The sequence below is a fragment of the Hypomesus nipponensis genome, chromosome 23, assembly GCF_054491055.1.
Source record: "Hypomesus nipponensis isolate SF chromosome 23, ASM5449105v1, whole genome shotgun sequence".
Classification (NCBI taxonomy): domain Eukaryota; kingdom Metazoa; phylum Chordata; class Actinopteri; order Osmeriformes; family Osmeridae; genus Hypomesus; species Hypomesus nipponensis.
In genome coordinates this window covers 9876114-9903821 of record NC_140383.1, presented here as the reverse complement: position 1 = coordinate 9903821, position 27708 = coordinate 9876114, and the positions used below count along the sequence as shown (strand labels likewise).

Genomic DNA, 27708 nt, shown 5'->3' with positions numbered 1-27708 from the left:
AAAGCTTGTGTTGACCGTTCCATCTTCCTCTACCGAGCTAAACAAACAGCAGGATGATATGCTTAGGCAGAGTGGACCCTGCTACACAGATAGTGCTCCAGTCCACGCAGGACAGGTCAAGAGCCAGCTAGCGAGTTAACTTTATAGCTTGCTATAACTTAACTTGCTAGCTTTATTGCCTATGGTTGCGCCATTATGTAGACGACAGTACTGGACGTTGCTCAGCATTAAGCACCTTTTCTGAGATCTGTAATATCGTTTGCCTGTCTTCCCGAGGTAAGATGCTAGCTATAGCTAGTTAATAACCACGTATCATTGTAGCAGAGCATTCCGTGCTTGTGTTTTCTGGCTACCTGGATGTTTTATACCATGATACAGTAAAACAGCAAAGCTGTTGGTCTATGAACTTTACAGATCCTGTTCAGGCTACAGTCGTCAAGTCGCCCATCAAATTGGAATAATTGGTTAACGCTCATCTAGGCTATCTAGCGTTTGCACAATGTTGAACCGAGCTCGTTAAATTACATACGTTATTATGTGCCACAACAGTGTTCATAGAATACTAGTAATGTGTCTAAACCTCACAGCAGGCCATACTGAGGTGGATAATTGATAACGATCATTTAAAGTGTAAATTATCCATCATGCCTTGTAGAATATCACAAATAAGTTAAGGTTGGTAACGTACGAGAACCAGTAGTAGGCTATGGGGATAACAAAATCGACTTATTGCAACACTTTAAGGTTTCATCACTTGAACTTACAACACATGACCTTAGCACATAACTGACATATTCAGGAAGTAATATCAAACACTCCTCGATCTAGAACTACGCAGCCACTGCCTTTTTCTTTCTCCCATTCTCATATGTCACTTTTCTCTTGCGTCTCTTGATTTAGATGGCGGAGACTGTGGCCACCGCCGCTGGACGAGTGACGGTCTACTCCATCACAGGCTGTCCCCACTGTGTGCAGGCCAAGGCCAGCCTGGGCCGACTGGGTGTCCCTGTGTGGGATGTGGACATGGGGAGACACCCAGAGCTGAGGGTCAAAGTGAAAGAGCTGACTGGACGAAGCACTGTACCTCAGATCTTTTTCAACAGCGTCCACGTCGGAGGGAATGACCAACTGCAGAAACTAGTGAGAAAAGACTTCATCATCATTCCTCTCATCCCAGCTGTCATTCGGTTTCCCAAACACCACATTTATAAAATTCAAGTCGTAATAGTAGTCAGTGTTAAGGTTTGTGTTAGGGTTTGTCAATATTGCTAGTATTGACTGTGTACTAAAAGCCTCTGAAATGTTGTGAAATCATAATGGATTGCTTTATGTTCTTAGGCACCTGAGGAGTTGGCACGGCTGGTGCGTTTGGTGAAGGAAGAGCCTGTTCCAGCAGATGCCCCGCCCATTCCTGAGAACCACTCAGACGTTTCAGAAGAACCTGTAGAAGCTGATGAAGGTCAGTGGATCCCAGACAATGATCTGGGTTTATTCTTATTTGTAATGCTGTATTGAAACGTCTGAAGCCCTGCAGCATTGTCAGTGTTCTGATCTATTCGAGTTGAGCATCTCAGAGGACTGGACAATGAATACAGGAATGAAGGGCAGTTCAATAGGATCAGTTTTACTCACACGTTTCGTCAGGGGGATGACAATCAACATAGCTTTTGCAAGCACAGAAAGAGGACGCCGCATGCCAGATCGTTTTTGTTTAGGCTTTAGATAGGGCTCCTAGAAATGGCCCTGACGTTCCATGTTCTCATGAGCTAATATAGCAGGGTATAGTAGTTCAAACCTTGTCTATTATATTCAGAGCATTCCAAACAGTATACAAGTCATAGAGTAACCATAAGTTGTAACCTCGGCCAAGTAGAAATCATTTTTGGTGTGGCCCGTCATTCATCCCATTAATGATCTTTTTTTGTTTCGCGTTTAAAGAGTCCGATCACCCTTTTACCCATGTTATAGCGTTCTACCTACCATAACCAGATTAAAGAAGATCCTGTTTTTAAAGAGTAGGCTCGACATGGACGTATTTGGACATGTTGCTGTTTGGCAGTAATAACAGTCACATTTCATAAGAAGGGGATCGGTTTGACTGCGTGGGATGTCGTCATTTGCATAGGGAAATAGTCAGGTCGAGTGTGTGTTCCGTGTCCTTGCGTGCTGTTGAACTTTTCACTTGGCCAATGGGCCCTCGTTAATTATTTGTCTGCGTCATAGCCGTCCTGCATACAGCCCACACCAAACATTGCTCAAGTCTGTCTACAAGTTAATTGAGACAGAAATGAAAAGACACATTTTATTCCATAGGTTATAGACATAGTATTATTGATATGTAGTATGTTTCATTAACCATTTGGGCTTCTTATGCTCTTAAGAGTTGCTGGCCAGGAGGAAGTTGAGCTTGATCACTTGATCCCAGATGTAATTATAGTTCAGCTGCAGTACTTCAGGTTGTGTGAGCGTGTGTGTGTGTGTCCTTCTCTGCAGAATTTGAGTGTGAGAGGGACCCATTAGCTAACATGGTAGTGGAGCTCAAGCGGAGTGATGTTATTGGCAGTCAGAGGAAGGGGCTGAGCTTGTACAAAAACAGTTTCTCTGGAGCTCAGCTGATTGGCTGGCTACAGAAGGAGAGGGGCATGGGTAAGTCTCCTCTACAATACAAACACACACAGTACAGTATGCAACTTACATTACAAAATCTCTACCCAAAGAATAACAGATAAATCTTAACAATGAAAACCAGTGATCCTAACAAATCTGGTACCTCAGTTGCCCTCCGATTCTAATGATATGATTCTGCCTGGACTACAACCATCACCTAACCGCCCGCTAGCCACGGCTGAGGCCCGTGAGACTGGTCAGGGCCTGCTGGAGAAGAAGTACATGGTCGCTGTGTCTGGGTGTGGGAAGGGGGAGTTTGCAGGGAACGACTCACTGTACAGGCTAATGGAGCATGACCCCCACTCAGCCCTCAACACAGGACAGACAGCCACCTGCAAGCCACTCCAGGGTAGGTGAGAGTGGGACCAGAGAGGGACGCCTTCTCCCTGGGCCCCATGGGACTCCTAGTTCTTTCCGGTTCTTTCCGAAAGCGTCTGCCTAGGTTATTTTTGCTTGCTATGTGGCGGGTTTAGACTAAGATACTAGTTACTAGGTACTACGATACTAACGACTGAGTCTATGTTGAAATAGATTTAGCGTGCAGTCGGCCCTCTAGTGGCCAAGTGGCTCTGCTACCGAGTGACTTTGTCTGTGTAACACATGCTGCCTACCGCTCTAACTAGTTTAGCTGCGGAAGAAGCCGTGCCTGTGTGCGTCCGTGCGCCTTTATTTTGTGTTGACGTCTGTGTGTTGTACGTCTCTTTCTCTGCATGGCTCATTTGCTACGTCTTTGACTTTGCCTCGTTTGTTAAGCGGCTTTCTACTGTTGGTGTTGAAAAACATAAAAGAATTAATGTAAAATCAGACCACAAACCTGTCTCCTCTCTCATTGTAGCTGCGGAGCTGTCAACCATCCTTAGGGAAATGATTCTGAAGCTGTTCTCTGAACACCTGTCTGCTGACGGAAAGGTAACGTCCTCCCTCCTGTTACTTAGGGTTATGGCCTGACCCTGTGGTATCGTGCACTGTTCTACTGTGTGTGTGTGTGTGTGTGTGTGTGTAAGCTGTATTGATCAGTGCATGTTTGTTCCCTGTTCGTCGTTGCAGTGTGTGGACTACAAGGCCATGTCTCTCAGCCCGGTGTTTGAGCGCTACTGCGATCTAGCTGTGCAGCTTCAGAGGGTGGAGCTGCTGTCTCTGAGCAGGGAGGAGAAGCTCGCCTTCTTTATCAACACTTACAACGCCCTGGTCATCCACGGACACCTTCGACTAGGCGCCCCCACCAACATGTGGCAAAGATACAGGGTGAGTTTGTTCGGAGGTGACAATCTTGGAGTACCTAAAGATAACTAGAATGATACAGCTGTACAGCCTTGAGTGTTAGAATGTAACAGTAGGGGGACCTTTTAGTTGAGAATTATAAAGTTAAGTACAGCTCATGGTCAATATCTGTACTCAGATCCAGAGATTTCTTTTGGAAACGTTTTCCTGTACTGGTAATCTAGACGTGTAGACGTGGAACCTCATCGTCTTCTGTCTTTCTTCTTCCCACTGTAGTTCTTCAACTATGTGAGCTACCTGATTGGAGGAGAGGTGTTTACCCTGCAGGACATTGAGAACGGAGTGTTGAGGGGGAACAGAAAGGGCGTCGCACAGCTCCTCAGGCCTTTTTCCAAGACTGATCCTCGTTTGCAGGTAAGACTCCCCCCCCCCCTCCAACGCCTGAAGATCAACGGACAGACTGCTGAAATAGCCACTCAGTTACGTTATATACATCGCTGCTGACAATAAAAAATCCAAGAATGAACCCATCAGATCTAGACCTGAGGGAGACTTCTACATGTCCATGTCATTCTTTATTGTTGACCAGGTGGCTCTCCCAGATGCAGAACCCCTCATCCACTTTGCTCTGAACTGTGGAGCGAAGGGCTGCCCACCCATCAAAACCTACACTCCCCAGGTAGGACACTGGCCGTATCCCTTCATGCAATAGGGAGTCAGATGGCTGAGCGGTGAGGGAACCGGGCTAGTAATCTGAAGGTTGCTAGATCGATTCCCGGCTGTGCCAAATGACGTTGTGTCCTTAGGCAAGGCACTTCACCCTACTTGCCTCGGGGGGAATGTCCCTGTACTTACTGTAAGTCGCTCTGGATAAGAGCGTCTGCTAAATGACTAAATGTAAATGTAAATGTACCCTCGTCCTGGCACCTGTGGTCCGAGGACCTGTTTGTTCTCAAACCTGTCTTTGAATGAAATCCTCGATCCCCCCTGAACAATCCCGTTAGGACATCGACAGTCAGCTGCGCACGGCGGCCGAAGCCTTCCTGGAGGACGATGACGCCTGTGTGGTGGATTCTGGGAAAGGAGAAGTGCGACTCAGCCAGATCTTCAAGTGGTACAAGGCTGACTTTGGAGGCACGGACGAGAAGGTACCTTTCAGAATGATGACGGTCTTACACATGAACGTTGTGTGTGTGGCTTCTTATATGACCTGTGTAACATACCATCCTCTATCAGCTACTGAACTGGGTCCTGGAGCACATGAGTGAGTCTCCTAAGAAGTCCAGCCTGCAGAGTGTTGTCACTGGTGGGAAGGTCCGGCTCAGCTACCTGCCCTATGACTGGAGCACTAACAGCTCCCACTGAGAGAAACCAACCAAACCAAGAACTTCCACCGATCTTCTCTCTCTTCTATACAGAAGAACAGCTCTGGTTTTCTTGAGGCCATGCTAATATATTGTTCTCTTATGACCAGTTGTAGTATGACGAGGTGGAGCCAGGGCTCGTATGCACTGTGTACAAGTAAATACCTTTCTAACCTTTCTTTCATTTCAAGCCCTGAAAGCTAAAAGCAAAGCTATTTATTATAGTTTGGAAATGGTTTTGACTTTGAATCTTTATTGACACTGTACTTGAATTAAACCCTTTGCATGCAATTATTGCAAGAAAGGCACCTTTAAACTTGTCTATTATCTTGGATTTTCTTCAAATGTATCTTTAAAGGACCATGTTGGAAGTACGGAAAGAAATGTCATATGTATCTACAGTACAGCTTACGGATCCTTTTGTGTCGCTTTTCCTGGACTTTGTGGTTCTGAATCGAAAAGCTGCTAAACCCAGCTTTGTGATATCATGTTTCCTACAGAGCCCTGCATGTAGCAATATTCATACGGAGCTCATTTCTCAACGGTTTGCTAACAGAGTGGTTATCCCCTCTCCAGCCACAGCACAATGCAACTGGGTGTCTCAGGTCAACTGTCCCACGATGCAATGGCCTCAAACTGAGCTTCTTATATGAGCGAAATGTTTCTTTAAATGGCATAGCATCGTCACAGCACAGTCTACTGTAACAGATACAGCCTCGTTTCATGTAAGATTTTTTTTTGTGTCCGTTGTCTTTCCCTCAAATCTTTTACACAAATGTTAACATCATGTCAGACCTACTATAACCCTTCTGGGTTAGGCATCAACCTTGTCTCTTTCACTCACTCAAATGCATGAACTGGAATGCTTTTGATGCATGGGCTATGTTTCTGATCCTGACTGGTAGCTTGGACACATCCCTCTCCCCCAGTCCTCTAGCCAGTGCCTTCAAACCCTGATCCTGCATGAGAGCTTATCTCACCAAAACCCTGCCATGTTCCTATCTGGCCCCACATTTCTTACAAGTTGGCACTTGGTGTAGCGTTTCCACTGGGGTCCAACTGCTCTTTGAACGTAGTTCAGCTGCAATATGAACTGGTCTTATTTCGAGGTGTTCAGAGCTGATAGTTTGACTAATGGACTCTTCCAACCTTACCTCACCTCACTGTCAGGAAACCAATGTGATGCAAATCTATTATACTGTTAAGACTTTTATCATGCTCTTGCCTCTTGCCTGGATTTGACAACAACCTGACTTCAAAGCAATACTTTTTTGAAGAAAATTATGCAAATTAATAAAATGATTATTACAGCTAAGTGGTCTGCAGTATTTGTGTTGGCTTTTTCAGTTCGACACTATGTCAAACAGTGTTTTCATATTTCTTTACCTTAAAGATAGTTCATAGCAGTGCACCTGACCATAGCTGCCATCTTGAGCCATTTGCTGTGAAACAATTGATTAACATCTGTACAAAAATCTAACAGACAATTTCATTGCTTCAAAAACAAGTGTTTATTTAAACAAGCCAAGTCTTTTCTTTAAGAAAAATAAATGACACCTTTCAGTACAAATCAAGTAAATACACATATACACATTATTTTAAATGTCCTCATGTATTAATCCTTGTACCAAATATCCAACATATAAATCCAAATCACACAGAACCTTGCACATACTTGACAAGTACACCTGTTATCTAGTGTCAAAAATCATTCGTATAAAACATTTGTAATCAAATGCATAGACACATATTCACAGGTAGGTAACTCCTACTCCTTACAAAAAGTCAGTAAAAAATTGAGAGCAGTAACAACCAAAAATTTTAACGGGTCAGTTACATTTTATTTTTTTTTACAGCAAACTGAGTAAATCATTATTTAAAGCAGTAGAAATACTGTTTTTTATTTTATTTTTTATACAGTGCATTTCACTTAATCTCTCATTGAGGAAATGTAACATACGACATAGTGAATCGATGATGGTTATCATAGAATCAAAGAGTCAATAAGTCCAAATGTATATACAGTGTATATCGCAGACTTAGGAAGGATATGACTAGTGTAGCATATCTACAGTATGTGGATTGTAGAATGTGTTCCGGAAGAGCACAATGGTGTAACGGCAGAATGAGGCAAAGAGAGGATTGTAGTAAGGCTGAGCACCAGTAGGTGGCATTCCGGTTAAACTACCAAAAAGTACCTATCTAATGAGGACGTTACAAAAGACGAATGTCCATGTGTCAATAGTGTGTGTTTGGGAAACATGCCTTTTTTAAATATCATAAATATTTATTGCTCGGTAATTCACTCACCCCCATTCTAGCTCTACCACCTGGGCCTGCCCATTTCCAATTTGGATGTGAATTTGCATGCTCTGCAGGGCTTCCGCGATGGACTGATTACATGATCTATCAAGTCCTGTCAAATCCTTGAAAACAAAGGGGGTCAAAATGGACAACAAGTTGACGTCTCTCTGAGATAAAAGTCAGACTGTCATCTGTACCACACAGTGGGCCTTTTCACCTCTCAAGAGGCGAAGATCTTAGGGTCCATAACAGCTCGTTCAATCTCACAGTCCAGGTGTCACAAGGAAGAAGAGGTTAACAATCTCGAAGTTCACAATCGTCAAGCAGCCTCGACAGAGGTCCCTGAGTTCACCCATCGCCTTTAACCTGCGGAGACAAGTGGAGTTTTGATCCGTTATGGCAATGGTTCTAAACCCTGGTCCTCAGGGCACCTCTGTCCTGCATGTTTTAGACGTCAAATGAAGGGTCATAAGCAGGCTTCTGCAGAGCTGGATAACAACCCGTTCATTTGAATCAGGTGTGTTGAACAAGAAAACATCTAAAACATGCAGGACAGGGATGCCCTGAGGACCAGGGTTGGGAACCACTGCGTTAAGGCATAAGCATACTAAACCGACGCCTCTCTGACACTGGCCCTAAATGAGTGACACTCACTATCGTCGTCAGAGTCGAAGTTGAAGAGGGAGGAGCAGGTGTTGAGAGCCTGGTGTTTCTCCAGCTCCAGTGGCCCACTGAAGGACGACAGACACTTGGAGCAGCGCTGCCTCTGCGGGACCGCCACGACCACCAGCCGGCTCTTACCGCTGGACTGCGGACTGGAAGGGACCTCGGAGGCCTTGCTGCGCTTGCGCATGCTGAGCGCCGACTCGTCCAGGTAAGTGGAAGGCGGCGGGCGGATGAACGGGGCTTTGACGAAAGGTGCATAGACGGGGTCCTCTGGTTTGGCAGGCTTGTGGGCCTGGATGACCGGGTCTTCCAGTGTCCTCAGGACCTCGGGGAGAGTGACCGGCTCCTCCACATCCTTTATGTCCACGTTGTCTGGAGCACCAGGATGGGATGGTTCTGTAGAGTTCCTGGGCTTTGGTGCTGTTGGGGTGGCGTGAGAGGCAGGGCGCTCTCCTTCCGGAGCCTGGTGGGCGTGCCCCACCTCATGTCCATTGACGGGCGTCAGGCCGGGGTTTCTGGGAAGACCAGTGGCTGTGTTTGACGCTTCACCATTAGGGTTCGACTCGGGTGTCTGGCCTTGCACCCTCTCGGTAGTCCCGGTCCCATGTCTGGCCACAGAGTCCGGGACCTGGGCCTTCTCTCTCTGGCCCTTCCCTTCCTGCTGCCACAGCTCCAGGATCTTCACCCTGTGTTTCCACGGGGCCTCCGGATTGACCTGGCTGGGGTTGAATTGCCCTGGGCCTTCCTTCCCTTGGGGCTGGGTATAGTGCCTCCACTCGTGGTCCTGGAGGCCGGGGATGGTGGTGAAGATCAGCTCACAGCCAGGGAAGAGACACTGAGGCTGCAGAGGCCTGTGGGTCTCCAGGTGCTCCTTCAGCTCCTGGGGGGTCTTAAAGCGCCGGCTGCATTTCAGGTGGACACACATCTGCCTCAGAGGGGCGTCGTGGAGCTTCATGTGGTCAATGTAGTGTTGGACATTCAGCATGTGCCTGGAGTGGAGACAAGGAAGTGAAATCACTGGGAAATATGTGGTTGACAAGGCAAACTAAGTGCTGGGGCAAGTGCGAATATCTACACAACAAAATGGTGAAGTCAAGAAGTATTGTTGTGGAGCTTGAGAAAACAAAGGCCCAAAGAGCACCTACGTAGCCCAAGAGTATAATAGACTCTGATAACATGCAGAGGTGAAAGTCTGTACTGATACGTAAACACAAGTGTAGTAACATACAGAGAAGCGTTCCTACCTTTGGCAGAAGATGCACCTGCCCTTGGACCACAGGAATGTCCGCTCCAGCACGGCCGGGTCTCCCGTGTGGAACCTGAGGGCGTGTCTGAGCAGAGACGGACCAATGCTCATGAAGATCTTATCACAGTCCTCGGCTGGACACAGCGGGTACTCGGTCCCAAGCCCGTTCTCTCCCGCCTCTCCTTCCTTCACCTCTCCTCCTTCCGTTCCCGTCTCGACCTTCAGAATCACCAGGTCGTCTTTGACGAGCACCTGCTCGTCCTTGAAGGCCGTCAGCTCCTGTCCGGTGTGGTTGGCCTCCTCTGGCGGCTTGTTGAGGTTCCTGGCCTTCTTGAGCAGAACTCGGAGGTTCTGGATAATCCGGGCCTGCTTACTGACCTCAGACTTGGGCTTGGATTTCCGGACCTGGTGCTCACCCTCGGGCGTTGCCGTGGATCCGTTGACCGCGGGGGACGTCGCGGTTTTGGGTTCGGCGCCGTCCGTTTTTGGCCCGCCGGGGGGGTTGTTGAGCAGCTCGTCGATGTGTCTGAGGACATGCTCCTTGGCCAGGTTGTACTTCTTGAAGCAGGAGCCGCAGAAGATACAGCACACTCTTCTCCTCTTCAGGTGGGCGATACTGTGGCGCACCACGTTCCCACCTTTGAAGTCCTTGTGGCAGTAGACACAGTGGTGCTGCAGGTGGGCATAGCGCCGGGCGCGGAGGGCACGGGCCTTCCATGGCTTCATGCCTTCGCCCTGGAGGAGGAAGAAGACGGGGAGGGAGATTTAATGGGGGCGAGTGATAAAGTGACAATGAACATTCTCCCCAAAGGTTTTCATGGACACCAATGCACCGTCACAGATGAGGAGCAGTTGCATCCGGACGCGTGACCTTTCTATCAGACTAACCTGAAGGTCTTCTTCCAGCGGCACCTTCTGCTCAGTGCTGTCGTCATCTGCTTTCGACCAAGGGGATTCTGGGGGCTGTAGTTCATTCTCCTCGTCCTCTTTGTGAAGTTTAGAGTAGCTGTGGAAGAGTTGCAGTGGATCTTCCTCAAGAGTCAACAATGGACCATCAAGCTCCGGGTCTGAAGGCCCAGCAGGGGAACAATGCCCCGCCTCCACAGACCTCGAGTCTGTGTCTATTTTCAGTGCTCCAGGAGCATTACCCTGTAGACAGTTAACATCTACCATCTCACCATGGCCCTCCATCCTACACCGTTTAATACTGTTCTCAGTATCCATCGTCTCGCTTTCTTTCTCCGACGGGTCAAGTCCTCCCTCCGGCCTGATGCCGTTGCCTGTACCAACCCTCTCCTCCACCGTCATTTCATTCTCAGGGTAGGAGAGCTCCAATGTGGAAGTCCTGAGGGTATTCCTCTTACCCCACCGCCCCCTTCCCCGCCCCCGCCCCTTCTCCCGAATGCCCTCTGGGGCAATGTTCTCTGCCTGGAGCCTGATCATCTCCAGGAGCCACCTGGGCTTCCTACCCCGCCTCTTCAGAATGGTGTTCTTGACCCGCCTGGCCAAGTACTCCCTCTGCCGGTTGGCAGGCTGTTTGAGGCCGCCTTCCTGAGCCGCGGTGGGATGACGCCTGAGGGAGTACTTGGACCTGCTGTCTGTGTAGGTGGGTTGGATCGCGTATTTGAATTCCGGGTCGTCTCCCGAGTCGGCGTCATCAGAGCCGTGTCGCCGCCTCCCTCTCCTCCTCTTCCGCTTGCTCCACCACCTCCTCTTGACTGGGCTGTCGGGGGTGGGCTCAGGAGAAGCCTCGCCCTCCTCCACCTCCTCCTCCCTCCCAGCAGAGGCATCGGACGCTGGGCCTGCTTCAGGATGCGGACTGGCAGCGCCTGGGTGTGGCCCGCAGGCCTGGGGTGCACTCAGGTCGTTGGGGATCCACCACTCCTCCTCCACCTGCTCTTCCTCCTGCATCTCGCTGAGAGCAGCCTTCACTGCTTTGTCGCTCATCAGCTCCAAACAGTGGGTCCTCAGGGTAAAAAGGTTCCAGAACTCAGGGTCAAAGCATAGGCCTTCCTTTAGCAACTGGGGAGGGAATGGGAGAGATGTCAATAGTCTTTCTACAAAACACAAAAAGGTACACTGGTCGTAGAGATTTGAGGTTCTTTTACAAATACCCTAGTACACTTGGGGCCAGTGTACTGTGCTGCCTATACTACTACTGTACAGTCGATACGGTCTACGCTTAACCTGGGACTGTGGGACCCTGCCTTCTTACACAAGAGTTTCTGACCTGCAGTACGAGGAAGCGGATGTTGGTCTTGATGGGGCTCTGGTGTGGGTGCTGCTCCTGGTCGGGGTGGGTGTAAAGCAGCCACACGGTCCTGTAGGCCTCCAGGCTGTGCTCCAGGTGAAGGACCAGCAGGGCGCAGGCCCGACACACCTCCAGGTCCCCGTGCAGCAGGAAGGCGATGGTCTTGCACACGAGGGAGCGTGTCTGGGGGTCCGACTGGGGGTCGCGCTGCATGGCTCGGGCACACAGTTCCACGCAGAACTGGACGCCCTCGGTCCCCATCTGACAGAGCACAAACGGCGGTAATATGAAACGGTATGCCTGGCAGCAAAGTCTTATATAAAATAGAGGCTTGCATGGCAATTTGATGTATTTTTTTTTTACATTTTAATAACAAAAGGCTGCTGTGTACAGACCTCTTCCGTGACCACTTTGATAAATAGGAAGATGGCGCGTACATTGCTGACAGAGGCCATAAGTTGCCTGCATTCAGCCAGGAAGCCCTGTTTGGAAGGATGTGCCCTGAGGTGCAGCCTACTCCAAATAAACACCAAGTCCCTGTGAGGGAAGAGAACGACCCGTCAATCCTCGGGAACGACAGCATACAAAGCACAACTACCAAAACGCAGAACTAGATTTAGCACCCCAAGGAAAACCTAACCAGCCAGTGCCAATACAGCATGGATTAAAAGAGCTAGGTAGTGACAGGCCTGAAAGCAGGATATAGACAGTAACCTAGGCAGGACAATAACACACAGGGCAGACTAACATAACTAGGGCTCTCAACACAACACTGTACAATTATGTAGGCAATTTTCAATGCATCAACTCGATGTACTTCTAGCTACAGTTACTGTGTGACTGCAAAGTCTAACTGACCAGATGTAATACATGTCTCCGTTCTGCAGCTGCTGGGTGAGGAACGCTTTGCACAGATACAGGAGCAGCTCATCTTTCTCGATGCTCTCCGTATCGCAGATCATCTCGACAGCATCTCGCCCATCCATCTCAGCCACCTGAAGTGAAACAGAAAGACAGTAGAGATTCAGGCTGTTTGCTTTCACATGGTTCGCATTGCTCTTCTCCACACTCTGTCGCTTCCCAGTGTGCACAAGCCTCTCTCTCTCTCTACCTCTCTCGCTCTCCCTCTCCCTCTACCTCTCTCGCTCCCCCTCTACCTCTCTCGCTCCCCCTCTACCTCTCTCGCTCCCCCTCTACCTCTCTCGCTCCCCCTCTCCCTCTACCTCTCTCGCTGACCCCTCTACCTCTCTCGCCCCCGTCTTTCCCTAACGCGTCTCCCATGCCCGTACCCGTTTCTGCAGGTGTTCGTGTAACGATGCCTTGTAAAGGCAGGTGAGGTAGGCCTGGTGGAAGTACAGGTGTCTGCCTGTGGCAGGGTGTTCCAGGCAGCTCTTAGCCAGGGCCAGGGCCTCCTGCACATGCTCACAAGCCTGCAGGTACCGCACGCGCAGCTCAAAAAACACTGGCACCTCAGAGCTCAAATACTTCTCCACTGCAGAGAAAGGAAACCAATATAGACATGAGTCAAGTATAGTAGTCCAGAAAAGGCAATGCCACGGAAATGCTAATGTATGCTTGCATGCATGCATGCATGCATGCATGCATGTATGTATGTATGTATGTATGTATGTATGTATGTATGTATGTATGTATGTATGTATGTATGTATGTATGTATGTGATATATAGATGTAGATACCTTCTGTCTGTGGCCATGCAATCTCCCTTAGGATGGCCTGCAGCACAAGGCCTTCCCAAGGGCCGCCATTGTTGATGATCTGCCTGACTTGCTGTAGGTACACATTCTTGTGTCTCAGCAGTTTCGAATGACAGTCCTGGAGTAAAAGATGTGAAACACATCCCATGAACAACTCGTTCCTCAATTTATTATCAGAATATGTTTGGTATTCGACACCTATAAGATGGAGAAGAAGTGCAGTGTCTGCTATTTCTTACCAGCAAAGAATCCAGTATGTCCTTTAGGGGATGTTCTAGAAACTCCTCCTTACTGAAGAACAGCATCAGCTCAAAAAAGCTCCTGCAGACATGCAGCCACATGAGACACACTGAGTCCAAGCTAGGCATAAATGCTCATCCACAATAACTCTCATTAGGTCCATCCTTACAGCATCACGTGTACTCTCACCGTTGCTAAGAATAAGTTCAGGGGTGCGTTTCCAGATAACGATGGATCGTAGCAACGATCGAGCAAAAAACTAAACCATCGACATTTCGTACGTGCGTTTCCCAAACATGCTCGTAAGGAGTAGGGTAATATATGCGCTTTATAGAGCTACGAATTTTCAACAGACACTTTAGCTACGTCTTTGGGAACGGCCCGTAAAACTAAGATTCGTCCTAGGATGGATTCTACGATCGATTTAGGATTACGATGCTTCCGGGAAACGCACCCCAAGCACATAGGACATGTCTCCGGGTGATGTACTTACAATGCCAAACTGCTGAGAGCATAGCGAATGTGCTGACAGTCCTCGGGAAAGGCAGATGTGGCTTTGGTAAAACGGCAAAGGGCTATTCGAAGCAGCTTCAGCTGAGGCAGAGGTACCTGCCATTGCCGTGTGTGGTCCTCCACTAACTGTTAAGGGACGGGTACAGAGTTATAAACTTAGAATGAAGAGTCATTAAAAACATGATTATAAGCCAAATTCAAGGAAACACGTAAATACTATATTAAACATGGGCAAAGAGTTGTTCTTCACTCGTGGTTGGTTTACGTTTGAGAACGTATGTTCCCATATCCGAAAATTCGTTAAATAACTGTTTTGATACTCCATATGCATTGGTCTATCAAGCTAGCATGCGATAATGTTTAGCTAGTTAGCTCACAACACTAGCTCCATTAAATACGTACGTAAAAGCGTTAGTAAATAGTAAGCTAATGGGCACCGTGGCTACTAGTAAAATATATATATATATATTTTAGCATCTAGTGGGGTTAAGGACTTCCAGTGGTAGATATGTTGACAGAAGGCTGGCAAAGTTCACACAATGAGAGCTAGCAATTAGTTAGCCTAATGTCAATGTTGCGTTTTCTAACTGGCGAACTAGCTAGCGTCACGTTACTATAGTAGCTAGCGAGCATAAACAGTGCTAACGGTTGTCTATGTGAAGCGTATACGGTGGTTGCCTGATATTTAACCTACCTTACAAAAGTCGGAGCAATATTCCTTGCTTAGCAGTGTAGGTTCATTTTTACAATATCGGTCAAATAAAGCATCCAGATCGATTTCTAGCGCCTCTATTCCCAAGTCACTTTCTCCGTCCGCCATACTGGATAGTTCACCTGACGCATTCTAGGGAACAAACGGAACGCTAGTTTCCTGTTTTTCGATTGGCTATAGCAGTTACGTCGGTTCCACTCCGTACCATTTATTACTCAATAAATGAGAAATCAGAGCCATTGAAAAATACTTGTTGAAGAACAATTGTGTCTTCTCTCCACCCACACACTACTCGTTGACAACAAACATACAGTTAAGTTGGAAGGTCATTACACAGTTAAACACATCAACAAAGGCAAAAACATAGCCCAATAGAATGTGGCACTCGCTCTTGGGAAGAGGACTTTTGGCCAACCAAACGACTTCATCGCAGTGCTAGGTCTTGGTGTGCAAACTTTTTATAGCAGCTCAATTGAAAACCTACATTGTTTTGTAATTCAATGTCAATGCAGCAACATCAAAAGAAGGCTATCAAGAACAGTGTAATGCATGCAACATTTTTGTAAAGTGGGTTAAATGTGTTTACAGATCCAGTCTACTCGCACCAGCTAGGTGAGTAGCCTAGATAAGAGTCAGAGGACCCAATATCAGATAATCTCGCTACTTGTCACTTTTCTCCAGGAGAAAAGTGGGCTGGCATGGCGCAGGCCCGACACACCTCAAGATTATCTGAAAGATTGCTGTCGGCGGGCGGGTTGTTGGCAGACAGGTCATATCATAACAACTGGTAATTTGTAAGTCGTACAAATGTACATGTTCTGCTTAGTTCCGTGCAAAGAGTGACAATATAAGTGTTGCTGCTAGGTGTCACGAGTTACACATTTCCACCTGGGATTCAGTGTGGTACCCTTGACCCCCCCCCCAATCCCCATCAGTTTAACAGAAACTTTGGAAGTAACTTCTGGAAACCTTTCATCACCCGCAGGGTGGCGCCATCACACTTTATGATGCCAAACAGAGAAACTGTAACTGCGCTCCTCCCCTTCTGTGCAGGGGGTGTACATCACGGGCATTGATAGCTAACTGTCAAGCACTTTTCATACTGACTGTAGAACGATTAGTAAAATATTTGTTTGGAAATTCACATGAATACACATATGCGATACATCATTTATTTAGAATAGGTATCTAGGCTTGTGTTTAACGTGTGCATGAATAAATAGGCCTCTCGTCTCTGTACCTATTAGAATTGTAAAAATGTTCCCTTATTAAAAACAAAATGAAAAATGTATGTTAGCCAGGAGGAGTTTGCAGTCTGTGTAGCCTGTATCCAAGATACCAACCGTTATATCATGTCAAATAATGCAGGAACTTCGCATGCATATGGATCCGATTATGTATTGACCAATTAAGTCAGTGATTGCTTAAAGAAAGGAAATAGTGACTGCCCAGAATCATATTATGTTAGTGCCAAATGCTATGCAAATGTGTGAGTGGGAGTCCTAAAATTAGTATTTCTCCAACAAGGTTTCTGGTGTAACATATATTAACCATATGCACCTTGTGCTTTGGGTGGGGAAGCATTCTAGAGGACTGTATTGGCCCAGAGGAATCAAATGTGACTATAATTGAATTTCTGAAACAACAGAAGATTCTAGAAAATTATTTATTATTTGATAGGGGTTCAGTTCAAAAAAATAAATAAAAGATGGTGATCATTATACATAGTATGCAGACCCCACGGTAATGACACAAACCCATTCGGTCTTAAAATAATGACGTTCTACATTTATTGACAGGGTATACAAAGTCAGTATCTTACCACAAAATCTATAAATGTAACACATCGAGGAACAATAGTGATTTCTTTATGGGTTCTTTATCTGTTTGCAGATTTACAAAGCTGGGCGTCATAATTCTATCACAGTTTGTAAAATAATTTTGATGTGGTATATTTACATGTAAATACACATAACTTACAGCATAAACTAGACCAGAGAGATTGCTAGGACAGACAACATCATGATCAGCTATTTTGAGACAAGGAGGCTGATGGCTGAAGTCCAGAGTCCCTTCACCATCATCCTAGCCTCTCTCTCGGCACCCCCACCCTAAACCATGTCACCAGCCTATTCTAGTATCATCGTCCCTATGCCCTCTCCCCTGTCGATACAGTTCCAGCCATCCCGGAGATCTCTGGAAAGTCTATATATAGCTGAGTATAGATCTTCGGATTTAGCTTTACTCCTCAGCCAGCCGAAGCCATTACAGAATGCTGTTTACAAGATTTAAAGGATTCTTTAGTGGGACATGTCTCGTCAGTGTTAATACCCTTCTCATAGACTGTCTCTTTCATTACATTCAATTGATTTGCTCTGCCCTTAGGTCAAACCTGTGCCTGTATGTGTTTATGTATGCGTGCACAGTATGTGGATGAGTTATAATCTCTGTCCCCGTCAGAGGCAATGCCTGCACCTGACCAGTCTCTGAAAGGCCTTTTTGAAGTCCTCGTTAAAGATGGTGTAGATGAGTGGGTTAATAAGAGAGTTGAGATAGCCCAGCCAAGTTAGGAAGTCTGCCATCTCCACAGACGTGCCGCAGCTGTCACACGTGTTGACAATGACCTCCTTGAGAAAGAACGGCAGCCAGCAGATGACAAACGCCCCGAGGATCAACCCGAGCGTGGACGCCGCCCTCCGCTCCCGCGAGCCAGAGATCCGCTGGCGCCCGAGTGAGCGCTCCCGGCGCAACTCGCTCCGGGGACTCTTTATGGCGACGCGCGTGCGGTCACCCTCCACGGACGGGTCGGAGAAGGACTTCTCGGCGAGGCAGAGGGTGTCAGGGCTCTGGGGGTCCTCGTCGGGGGGGCAGGAGGGGATCACGCTCCCGTTGGTCGGGCAGGAGTGGCGGCTGGCGCGGCTGGCCTCCCTGCGCAGGTACAGCGTCTGAGCGGCGCGGTAGATCTTATAGTAGAGGATCAGGATGAGCAGCAAGGGGATGTAGAAGGCTCCGAAGGTGGAGTAGAGGGTGAAGGCAATGTGGTGGTGAGTGATCAGGCACTGGTCCTTGTCCTTGTCCTCCATGTGGTGTCGCCACAGGAGAGCGGGGAGGGAGATGAGGACGGACAGGAACCACACCACGGCCACCGTCAGGCCGGCTCGGAGGCCCGTGCGCTTGTGGGCGTACGCCACGGCGTCGGTGATGGCTCGGTAGCGGTCGAGGGCGATGGCGGCCAGGTGGAGAATGGAGCAGGTGCAGCAGGTGATGTCCACGCTCAGCCAGAAGTTGCACACCAGCTGGCCCATCACCCAGCTCTCCATCTGAAGGTAGATGATGCCAAATGGCATGACCAGGACGGCCACCAGCAGGTCGGTCACAGCCAGTGAGCAGATCAAGTAGTTGGCCGGGTGGTGTAGCTTCCTGGTTACAATGATGGCTGTGATCACGAGACAGTTAATGGCTGTCGTCAAGACAGCCACAACCGATAGGGTGAGGGTGAGAAGGATCTTGCTGGGGTGTAGTTTAGTGTCCTCGACACCCTCCCCACCTGACTCCCCCAGTGTAAAGACCCCTTCGGTGCAGTTGGAACGGTCCATCCTGTTCAATGGAGGGAAAAAGAAGATGGGAAGAAATATGTTGCAATAGGGAAGGAGAAATGGAAATCCTTATCCTATTATCATTGCCCCGATTGTGCCGGAATGTGACAATGCCTCAAACATGGTCATTTAAAAACCTTTCACACATGCTTTAAACAGAGAAGCATAATTAACATTGCATTGGCCCTGAAAACAATCACCCACATCATAATCCTCATCAACTGTCATTATCACAATTATGCTCTGGTCCAACACCTCACCCCAATCAATGATACAGATGATTGCTATGGATCGTGATCTGTAAGCTACCACAAAGAAAGCAGATTTTTTTTCTTCAAAATAAATATCTGAAGGCAGACCCTTTGAAAGGCTGAAACATTTTAGTCCTTGTTGAAATACAACAGAAATGAATTCCTCCCAATGTGATGAAGTCTCGTTCAGTACCTGTATATTATCTGTTGCTTTTCTGTTCTCCCTGTAATGTTATCACTGTGTCACAGACTCCTCCTGGTTGCCCACTCTCTGTTGCTCCCGGGGTCTAGCATTATGTCACACCTGGAGAAAAAAAGAGAGAAGGGGCTGGAAGCAAGAGAGAGAGAGAGAGAGAGAGAGAGAGAGAGAGAGAGAGAGAGAGAGAGAGAGAGAGAGAGAGAGAGAGAGAGAGAGAGAGAGAGAGAGAGAGAGAGAGAGAGAGAGAGAGAGAGAGAGAGAGAGAGAGAGAGAGAGAGAGAGAGAGAGAGAGAGAGAGAGAGAGAGAGAGAGAGAGAGAGAGAGAGAGAGAGAGAGAGAGAGAGAGAGAGAGAGAGAGAGAGAGAGAGAGAGAGAGAGAGAGGGAGGGGCCAGTACAGATGGGAGAGGAAGGATCGAAATAAATTGAAAACATACATATCACATCACTTTCATCTGAAAGAATGACTACTGTTTTCAGAAAAGCAGAAGCATCCCTGTGTTTAAAAGGGGAGATGAGCGATGGATATTGTCCATGTCTTGTACTGGTCTATCTACACTCCTCACCCCAGCTCTTCTCTTTCTTTACCACTGATCCTTCAGATTTACCGCTTTACCCCTTACTCAGTAAACTATCATATTCTCACAAGTTGTTGTACTTTTGAGTACATTTGCAAAAATATGAACTTGAGCTTGAAGTAAGCAGGCTGAATCATGTTGAATTGACTTCATTAAATCTAATTTGATCCAAAGATAGATGCCAAGGTTTGACTGTCTCTCACATATTCACAAATTGTCAGCCTTCCTCTGCATTCTCAAGCAGCTATGGTTGTCATAGAAACTATGTTGTTGAGTGGGATAAAGCAGACAAACAGCTAAACTTAGTTTTAAATGAAATGAAAAGTAAAGACCACAGATATCAAAGCAAACCCCATCTCAAAGTTAGGGATCTATAACACTTTGTTTTCTAAAACTGCTCTGAAGATTTTTTTTTTTAAAGAAAGCGTTATAGATCATAACTTTGAGTTGGGTTTCCTCTACTGGCTGCAACCATTGCTCTCCTTTCTAAAGACGGATATGCCAAAAACACACATATTGACAAAGAACAATACAGTATATTGTGCAAATCATCGACCCTTCAATATATTGTATCTAATGACTGCAAATATATCATATGCTTGTTCTATACCTTGGATTTTTTATATCAGGATTGCATGCCTATACTTTAGACAAAGGTAATGAAAGATTTGTATTCATACAGAATGAATAATAACATTAAGCAAATGCACTATTCTCCATAATCAAGCAACATTAAACACAACCACAGTTAACTGCTGAGGGCCAAAGGACAATAATCGATCTACTTGGATATCCTCTGGGGGGCTGTCCACCGCTTAATCAGGGCGCTCCGAGATATCTCTCTGGCATCAATCTATGTCAAACCTCCTTAAGCACCTGAAATAATAGACCAGTAGTGTGTGGGAATTTAAATGTGTAATTTAATAAGCCAAGTTTATGTAATGCAGCACTTCACGCCAGAGAGTTTAATTTAAAGTGTACTGTAAGACTGGATCCAGTAGAAGGGCTGCTTGATTGGCAGGCTTTAGTGCGTCAGCACTCCCAAGAGAGGCATGGTAATAAGACAGAGTCCACCACCTCTGGAATGAGAATGAGGGTGATGAGGAGGACAGGCTAATGACAGAGCACATTGAGTTCCACCTCTTGGTGGATCAGATAAGGAGACGTCACCAATCAAACATCACCAATGTCACCATGAAAACACAACACAATCACTCAAGTTCTCACCAGAAACGATCATTTTTCCACAGGCACAAACTGTAAGAAAATACCAGTTTATTGAAATACACACACACACACACAGAAAGAGCCGACAGGGTTTTTTCTGAACCTTTTGTACATTTTATAAAACTGCATCAGCCTTTGGACAATCCAACTCTTTCGCTTTCCATCTATCATCCGATGAGAATACCTGCCTCTATACAGAAGACATAATCCCCTTACATAATCTGCCTTACGGCTAGACTGACTCCACATCTGGGGGTCACCTGAGGTAATCCTGCCAGAGACTAGAGGTACCATTGTAACAACAAAAAAACTCTATGGGGATGTTTTTTTTTTTACCTTACAAACCTTCAGTTTGCAATAAGACTTTTGCCGTGCACTTTCGAAATTCGCCACGCATCACACACAACCCTCCAGACATCAAAAGAACCATTACAGTCTGGTACACACACACACTGAAAAGCACCCATCTCACTTAAGGCAGGGATCTTTTGTCATCTCCATAACTCACCTGAGATGTCAATACTGTCCTTCCCGAGACTCAGACTAACTATAAAGCTCTATTTCACGCTGGACTGGAGAACAGATGTGTGAAGAGATGACATTGTTTCGTTTTTTTATCTCTGTCCCACACATACACACGGCTTAGTATTGATGTGAGTATAAACAGACCGATACATTCATTAAGGATTGAGTACACACCTGATGCCCACTTCCTTTACCCAGCAGGTTGCTGAAGTGAGCCCTTTAGAGTTATGTTTTCGTTCATTAGTCAATAGCCACTTCAATAAGACTTTTCCTCGAGCGATGACTAAGTCCAGACTCAAACTGTGAGCAGAAAAAACATTGTTTCCAGGATGAAGATTCAGGGTGAGAAATGCCTTAATCGGAAAGCCTGCCAACGAACACGAGTCTCGCCACAGTTTCTTAAGGTCAACATGTACTGTGTGTGGGTCTGTCATTGTGGGGGTGGCGTCAGTGTTTCAAGGACAGGAGAGAGAACCCCACTGCCCCCAGAACCGCCATCCACCTGCACCACTCTTACCAACCCTTTGGCTCTAGCAGTCTAGGGTAGATGGTACAGAGACCCGCAACATAAATCTCATGCAAATTAGTGCAGTTAAGGCACAGTGAGAACAATCGACACAGACAGCCGAAGCGTCAAACATAAACGTTTAATATGAACACACAGTGAAGGGGTTAGGGAAGAGGGGCTGAGCTGGACAGCTGGACCCAAGAAATTAAACAATATAATCCAAACCCCCCTAAACTGAACTCACCTGTCTCAAGTTCCACTAGGCTGACAGTGTGTGGTCCGCTCAGTTCTAACGTGTTTTTAGTTTTACCTACGGGTTGTGTATGCCCAAGGGCAACTTGCAAAAAAACTAAAAAAAACAGGGACAGAAGGATAAACAAAACACACAGGTTTAACAGGGACAACCGACTAGACACACAACAAAACCCCACAGCAATACATACTCACATGAAACAAGTATGACAAAATGAGAGGTATGCTGAACTAAGTGAGGTATGCATGAATGAAGTGTCTGTCTGCAAAAACAAATGTATGTCAAGTGTGTCTATGTGGTTGTGGGTGGGGGAAAACAAGAGTCCTCTCCTGGAGAACCAACTGATTGGGTTCTTAAACCAGGGATGTGTGACGCAATTAGGATGGGTGTCCGCTGATTGATCCCTCCGCAGTCAGGCAAGGTGCGGAAACACCAACGAGCGCAATCAGGAACATAGGGGACACCCGGGGAAACTACAGGAGGGAGAAAACACCACAAACGCACAGGGGGAACCTGCATGCATCGCAACCACTCAGCCAGAGGACCCTCGGATGGTTCCAGGAGCAGCTGCTGTCGCGGTAGAAAGAGCTCCTCCACTCCCCAAACTGGAGGACACTGGCAGATGGTGAAAAGGCTCAGCATAACATTTCTGATGAGTTCAAATCTGAGAAGGAGTTGCTCGTGTGACATTTTTTCAAATGTGCTAGATATTCCTAGTCCAGGAGGGACAGCAGGAGAAATATGGAGTGGATGAGAGAGCTAATAACATTCACAGTGGTACATGGAGGGCTGATACCGGGTGATACTGGAGAGCGTGTCAGCTCCTTTGGGAGTAGGATCCGTCATCAGACCTCTTCATGCAGCCTGACCAGCCAAATGAAAAACTTGAATGGATGTGTAGGAGGCAGTCCTACATAACCATTGAAGTTGACACTCTTGAAGATGATAGACTGCTTTGGCCCAGCAGTACTGGATACAAATAGGCTGTGTGGTGACAGAAGTCATGGAGCATTGGTACTGATGATCAAAGACACCCAAACACGTGTCTTGTGTTTGATCTTTGATTGAGAGAAGAGAAGATAGAGGGGGGACAATGAGAAATAAAGAGTCAAATCGAGATAGGGAAAGAGGGAAAGACAGAGATTGGTTCATTTATTTATTTTAAAGATGAAAAAAGAGAGAGGGCAAATAACTACCTTGCAAAGCTTAGTGGGCTTCTGGTTTCATGCATTCCAATACCATACTTGAAAATGTACACTTAAGTTTGCAACCATCGAATTCGGGCAACATGGTCCTTTAACGGATCCCATCTCAGTTTGCCTTTAGGATATGAGAGGATGGTTCATGTGTGTTCTCTATTAGAACTGGTTGTATGATTAATGGCTGTCCCAAGGTCTGGGCTGACAAGGTTTAAACTCTAAAGCTTCGAACGTACCAAGCTAAAAGAGCTCTGGGTACTGGATGGGACCTGGGGATGTGACGTAGAGGGCTAATTGTGTGTGTTGGTGTGTGTGTGAGTGTGTGCGTGTGTCTGCATCTGTCACATACCCACACATGGTTAAAAAGAAGTGGTGATTACAGCACCATGATCTAAATACAACTGTGCTCGGATGCAGACAAATCTGTAATACCCAATGGGAAAAAACGAAAACTCGAATGGCTTCCAAGCAGAGAAGAACAAATTATCCCAAACAAGTCATGCTGGCAGGAATGAGTTATTTGTTATTGGGAATGTTTCCATGAACTATCATTTCAAGCCCAAATTTAGCATATTCTGCCACTCAGAGGGAAGACAAAGGGTGGAAGTGGGGCGATCAAAGCAGCAAACTATTCTATTATCGTTAGCATTATCATGATTTTATTGTTGGTAGCAGATGATATTTGCAAATGATATATATTTTTTAATACAAGTCTGATGTGACATGTAGCCTATTTGTTCACAAAAGACAGTTTCCGAAGGCTGAGATCTGGGCATGTTACAGGCAACAAAACAGGAAACAGACATCTAAAGCATGTCACAAACAGCAGAGAACAGAAAGAAAACTACAAATACTTCAAGGTAGCCGCTCCAGATTGACCCATAGTACATTGGAAAACTCTCGTTGTCATCCCTCAAGACTTCAGCATTGATATATTTCTCACAGGTCGAGATACTGTAGGCAGGTGGGAAATGCAGACGGGATGCTAATATAATCCTGTAGACAGGCCAACATAAGTGTATGCCTGGTATCTACACTGCTTTTCATAGCGAGCAGGTCTGTTTTCCACTAGCATTTCCATCTCCTCCATCATAATAGCATGCCGTGGAGACCAGTCAACACAACACACTCAACCCATGGTTAAGAGTTCATGTTCTGTACAGCATGAATGTGCATAAGTTAGTATCTGCCCAATAGTGCTGGTATCGGTTTAAGATTCACCTACACTACCTCTATTCCGCTCTAACCGCTCATCCATAATCCCTCCATTTTATTTGTTCATCCACATTCTTTCAAATGAATCCTCATTCCTACCAATTCATTACAGTTCACAGAACGCCTGTGCAACATTTGCAATGTCAACACCCAGAATATCCTCTGGTTTGCCCACCAATGAAATTTACATTTCATGAAATGAATGTTGTCCGAGGGTTATGGGATCAGAGAAGTACTGTACAAACAAAATTAATACAGGAATTAGAAATGCAAATATCCATTTATTTCTTTCTCTACAGTGATTCTGTCATGCCGCCATAGTCACCCATGTGGTGAATCATCATTACTACTTGCATCTATGCCATGGGCAGCCGTGGATGGAAGTGCTGTGAGAAACCTCTTCTGACTCACTTCATGCAGATACTTATACTTACAAAGCAACCGGTAGCTCTAAAAACTAGCATAATCTGTACAAATCAAGTCTGAATCAGCTGTGCATCCCTGTCTATTTTTATATCCTGTTGCACATAAACATATAGGTACGGTATGTATGCGTATGTGAATTAATCAGCTGGAGGTGAGGCTCATGCACATTGAAAAGAGATGGAAATGAAACCGAAAGGAATGGGGAAGGAAGAAAGTAAAGTGTAATTATAGCTTCCCAATAGATTTAGTTTTGTTTTGATTTTAGCTTTTAAAACATTTGAAAATTGCGTGGTATCATTTGGTACAATTGAAGTAGATTTTCCTAAAGTACTTATTCGAAGTGATCTATTCAGAAGGTTCAAAAAACGCAGACCTACCTATCTGAAGTAGCAATAAGATGGTCAGCCCAGTTGCTCTTTTGGATTCTCACATCCTCGCGCCTATGTCCTTCCTTCGATTCACCAACGCGCAGGCGGCAGATAAAACCTATCCCTACAGGATGCTCTCTCCACTGACGGCCGCCAGCACATTTAATCTGTAAAGATTCAACGCGCAACCGGGTGCGCGTTGCATAGTTCATACACATGTGCGCGCCCGTATATATTGCTTATTTTTCTGTCATCACTCATGGGAGCCCATGTCTGTTAACTGTGCAATGCGCCCCAGTTATAAATCGACAATATATCAATATTACATGTCAGTTTTGTTCGAACCAAAATGTTTTAGCTATACCCACATAAGCTAAACGCTAATGCTTTACCATCAATCCATATTTGCCATGTCCCCATTTGTTGGGACATGTAAGCTGATGAGTGGACTCACATGAGTGAGTATGGACTGGAATATCAGTAGAAGGAATCACTTGTTGTTCTCTGGGATGGGCAGTGCTGGAGTGGATTAAGAGGAGCAGAGTGCATGCGGCTTTAGAGGGACGTGTTTAAATTGGCCCACTGCATTGGTTTTGCAGGGCATTGTTCAGATAGACAGACATTGTAGTTTTAGAAGAGACAGAGGAGAGACCGAGTAGAACTCTGTCCTAATACCTCTGTCCTGGAACAGTGACCTCACAGTGGGTCTCATTTGCATATTTATTTAGAAGTAAGTGAGTAAGATTTTATTTATATAGCACATTTCATATAAGAATTGTAGCTCAAGGTGCTTTACATAAAATTAATAGAAACATAATACAAGTGATAAAAGTAATAATTAAAATAGCAACAATAATATAACTAATAAAAGTAATAAAACCCTTCTGAGATAAAATTACTTAAATGCTTCGGTAAAAAGGTAGGTTTTGAGCTGTCTTTAAAAAATTTGTAGTGTGTTTGCTTCCCTAATATTTATGGGTAATTTGTTCCATAGTTTGGGGGCGTAATAAGCAAAGGCCGAATGACCAATCTTCTTGACTGCTTCTGGTGACCTCTAATAGGCCTGCATTTGATGATCGCAGTGTTCTAGCTGGTGTGAAGTTTATAAGGGAGTTAGCAATGTATCTAGGTCCTTGTCCGTGTAGAGCTTTGTATGTGAGGAAAAGGACCTTAAAGTCAATTCTGAAAGTGACAGAGAGCCAGTGTAAAGTAGCTAGGACAGGACGAATTTGTTCTCTCCTTTTAGTTTTGGTTAATAATCTAGCTGCAGAATTTTGAATGAGCTGTAGTCTTTCAGTGGTTTTCTTGGGAAGACCAGTGAAAAGTGCGTTACAGTAGTCCAACCGGCTGGACTATAAAAACATGAATTAACTTCTCTGCATCATTTTGGTTTATGAATGGTCGTACCTTTGCTATATTCTTCAGGTGAAAGAAAGCTGTTTTGGTCACTTTATTTATGTGAGAGTTGAAATTCAAATCTGAGTCCAGGATTACACCAAGACTCGTCACCTCTGGTTTAAGACAGGGGGTTAAGCCTCCTAGATTCTTAGTAAGCATCTCTCTTTTGGATTTGGGGCCACATAATAGGGCTTTGGTTTTGTCTTCATTAGAAGACACGGTCCAGCAATGTACAAATAATGCATACATCAAGTGCCTTAGATAATCAAGGACTGGTGCACAGTTCCAACAGTTGTGGTTGGTGTCAAGAAGCAGTCTGTATTTGACAAGACAGTGCAACAAGAACATCATCTTAACTACCGTATTCCATAATACTGCTGAGAAGACAGCGACAACCTCAGATCTTAGCTGCAGCATTGTGAAACTCAACAGGTGCAGTCTGTGTTAGAAGATAGTGCTACACGAGGGTGTCAAGTACAACGAACCAAAATACCACGTCAAGTTGGCCTAATGTACCGATAAATGCTGAATTAAGGTGTCCTGAAATGGGAAAAGGAGTGACGATAGGAGTACCAGGATGAGCAGGTGACCCTAGAAATGGATGGATAGTAGTCATTATTACATCAATGTGCATGAGTATAAAATAAGCAATATGGATCCATTCTCAGCACTCAATAAGTGACCATTGAAGATGAATGAAAGTGAATTGAAGTACTTTTTTGTCCCTGCAAACCTAAGTTCTTTATCTCCCGACTAATAGTTCAGTTAGAGAAAAGGGTGTGTGGAAAAGCTAAGTAGGTCATAGACAGCATCTGATGAGAAATGTGAAAGTGCTTCAAAAGAACCTCGTCTCTCTTTGACTCCAACATTCGGGAAGATAGGATGGTTAGCATGCAGTTAACAAACGATGCGAAAGTTTGTCTTGAATCTACAATGAGATGAATGTCTAACTCGGAGCCGCTGGGTTCCGCTTGTTCGTTGGAGTGTGTGGGTGTTCTGATTCCTTTCTAAAAGACTCTAGAGGTTTGGCAACCCAGACAGTCACGTCCCCTTGTTCGTGTTCATCC

General features: G+C 45.8%; 3 protein-coding genes across 5 annotated transcripts; 1 reads left to right on the top strand and 2 right to left on the bottom strand.

Annotated features, from left to right (window-relative positions):
• The first annotated feature begins 73 nt into the window (after nt 1-73).
• Nucleotides 74-6567, top strand: LOC146234151 (uncharacterized). Of its 2 annotated transcripts, XM_084689488.1 has the most exons (11): nt 74-276; nt 901-1140; nt 1339-1459; nt 2494-2646; nt 2840-3016; nt 3503-3576; nt 3715-3912; nt 4165-4302; nt 4478-4567; nt 4893-5036; nt 5125-6567. In XM_084689488.1, exons 2-11 carry the CDS (start codon nt 901-903, stop codon nt 5251-5253), a joined length of 1464 nt encoding a protein of 487 aa, XP_084545614.1. In that variant the 5' UTR covers nt 74-276; the 3' UTR covers nt 5254-6567. The 2 variants fall into 2 exon arrangements, with proteins under 2 accessions (XP_084545614.1, XP_084545615.1); XM_084689489.1 differs by lacking the exons at nt 2494-2646; nt 2840-3016 and having other exon boundaries at nt 98-276.
• Nucleotides 6568-7124: 557 nt separating this feature from the next.
• Nucleotides 7125-15087, bottom strand: LOC146234150 (zinc finger protein 654-like). 2 transcript variants are annotated; one of them, XR_014741785.1, is made up of 13 exons: nt 14883-15087; nt 14169-14314; nt 13675-13756; nt 13418-13553; nt 13009-13211; nt 12578-12714; nt 12115-12256; nt 11699-11980; nt 10357-11490; nt 9467-10203; nt 8211-9211; nt 7774-7922; nt 7125-7678 (listed from the first exon to the last, which is right to left on the bottom strand). XR_014741785.1 is itself a non-coding variant. In XM_084689831.1 (12 exons), the coding sequence occupies exons 1-12, from the start codon at nt 15006-15008 to the stop codon at nt 7918-7920; spliced, it is 4131 nt and encodes a 1376-aa protein (XP_084545957.1). In that variant the 5' UTR covers nt 15009-15087; the 3' UTR covers nt 7125-7917. The 2 variants fall into 2 exon arrangements, 1 of the variants encoding a protein (XP_084545957.1); XM_084689831.1 differs by having other exon boundaries at nt 7125-7922.
• A 1497-nt stretch (nt 15088-16584) lies between these two features.
• htr1fa (5-hydroxytryptamine (serotonin) receptor 1Fa) lies at nt 16585-19745 on the bottom strand. The gene is made up of 3 exons (XM_084689157.1): nt 19511-19745; nt 18941-19075; nt 16585-18497 (listed from the first exon to the last, which is right to left on the bottom strand). Exon 3 carries the CDS (start codon nt 18494-18496, stop codon nt 17357-17359), a length of 1140 nt encoding a protein of 379 aa, XP_084545283.1. The 5' UTR covers nt 18497; nt 18941-19075; nt 19511-19745; the 3' UTR covers nt 16585-17356.
• Nucleotides 19746-27708: the final 7963 nt, after the last annotated feature.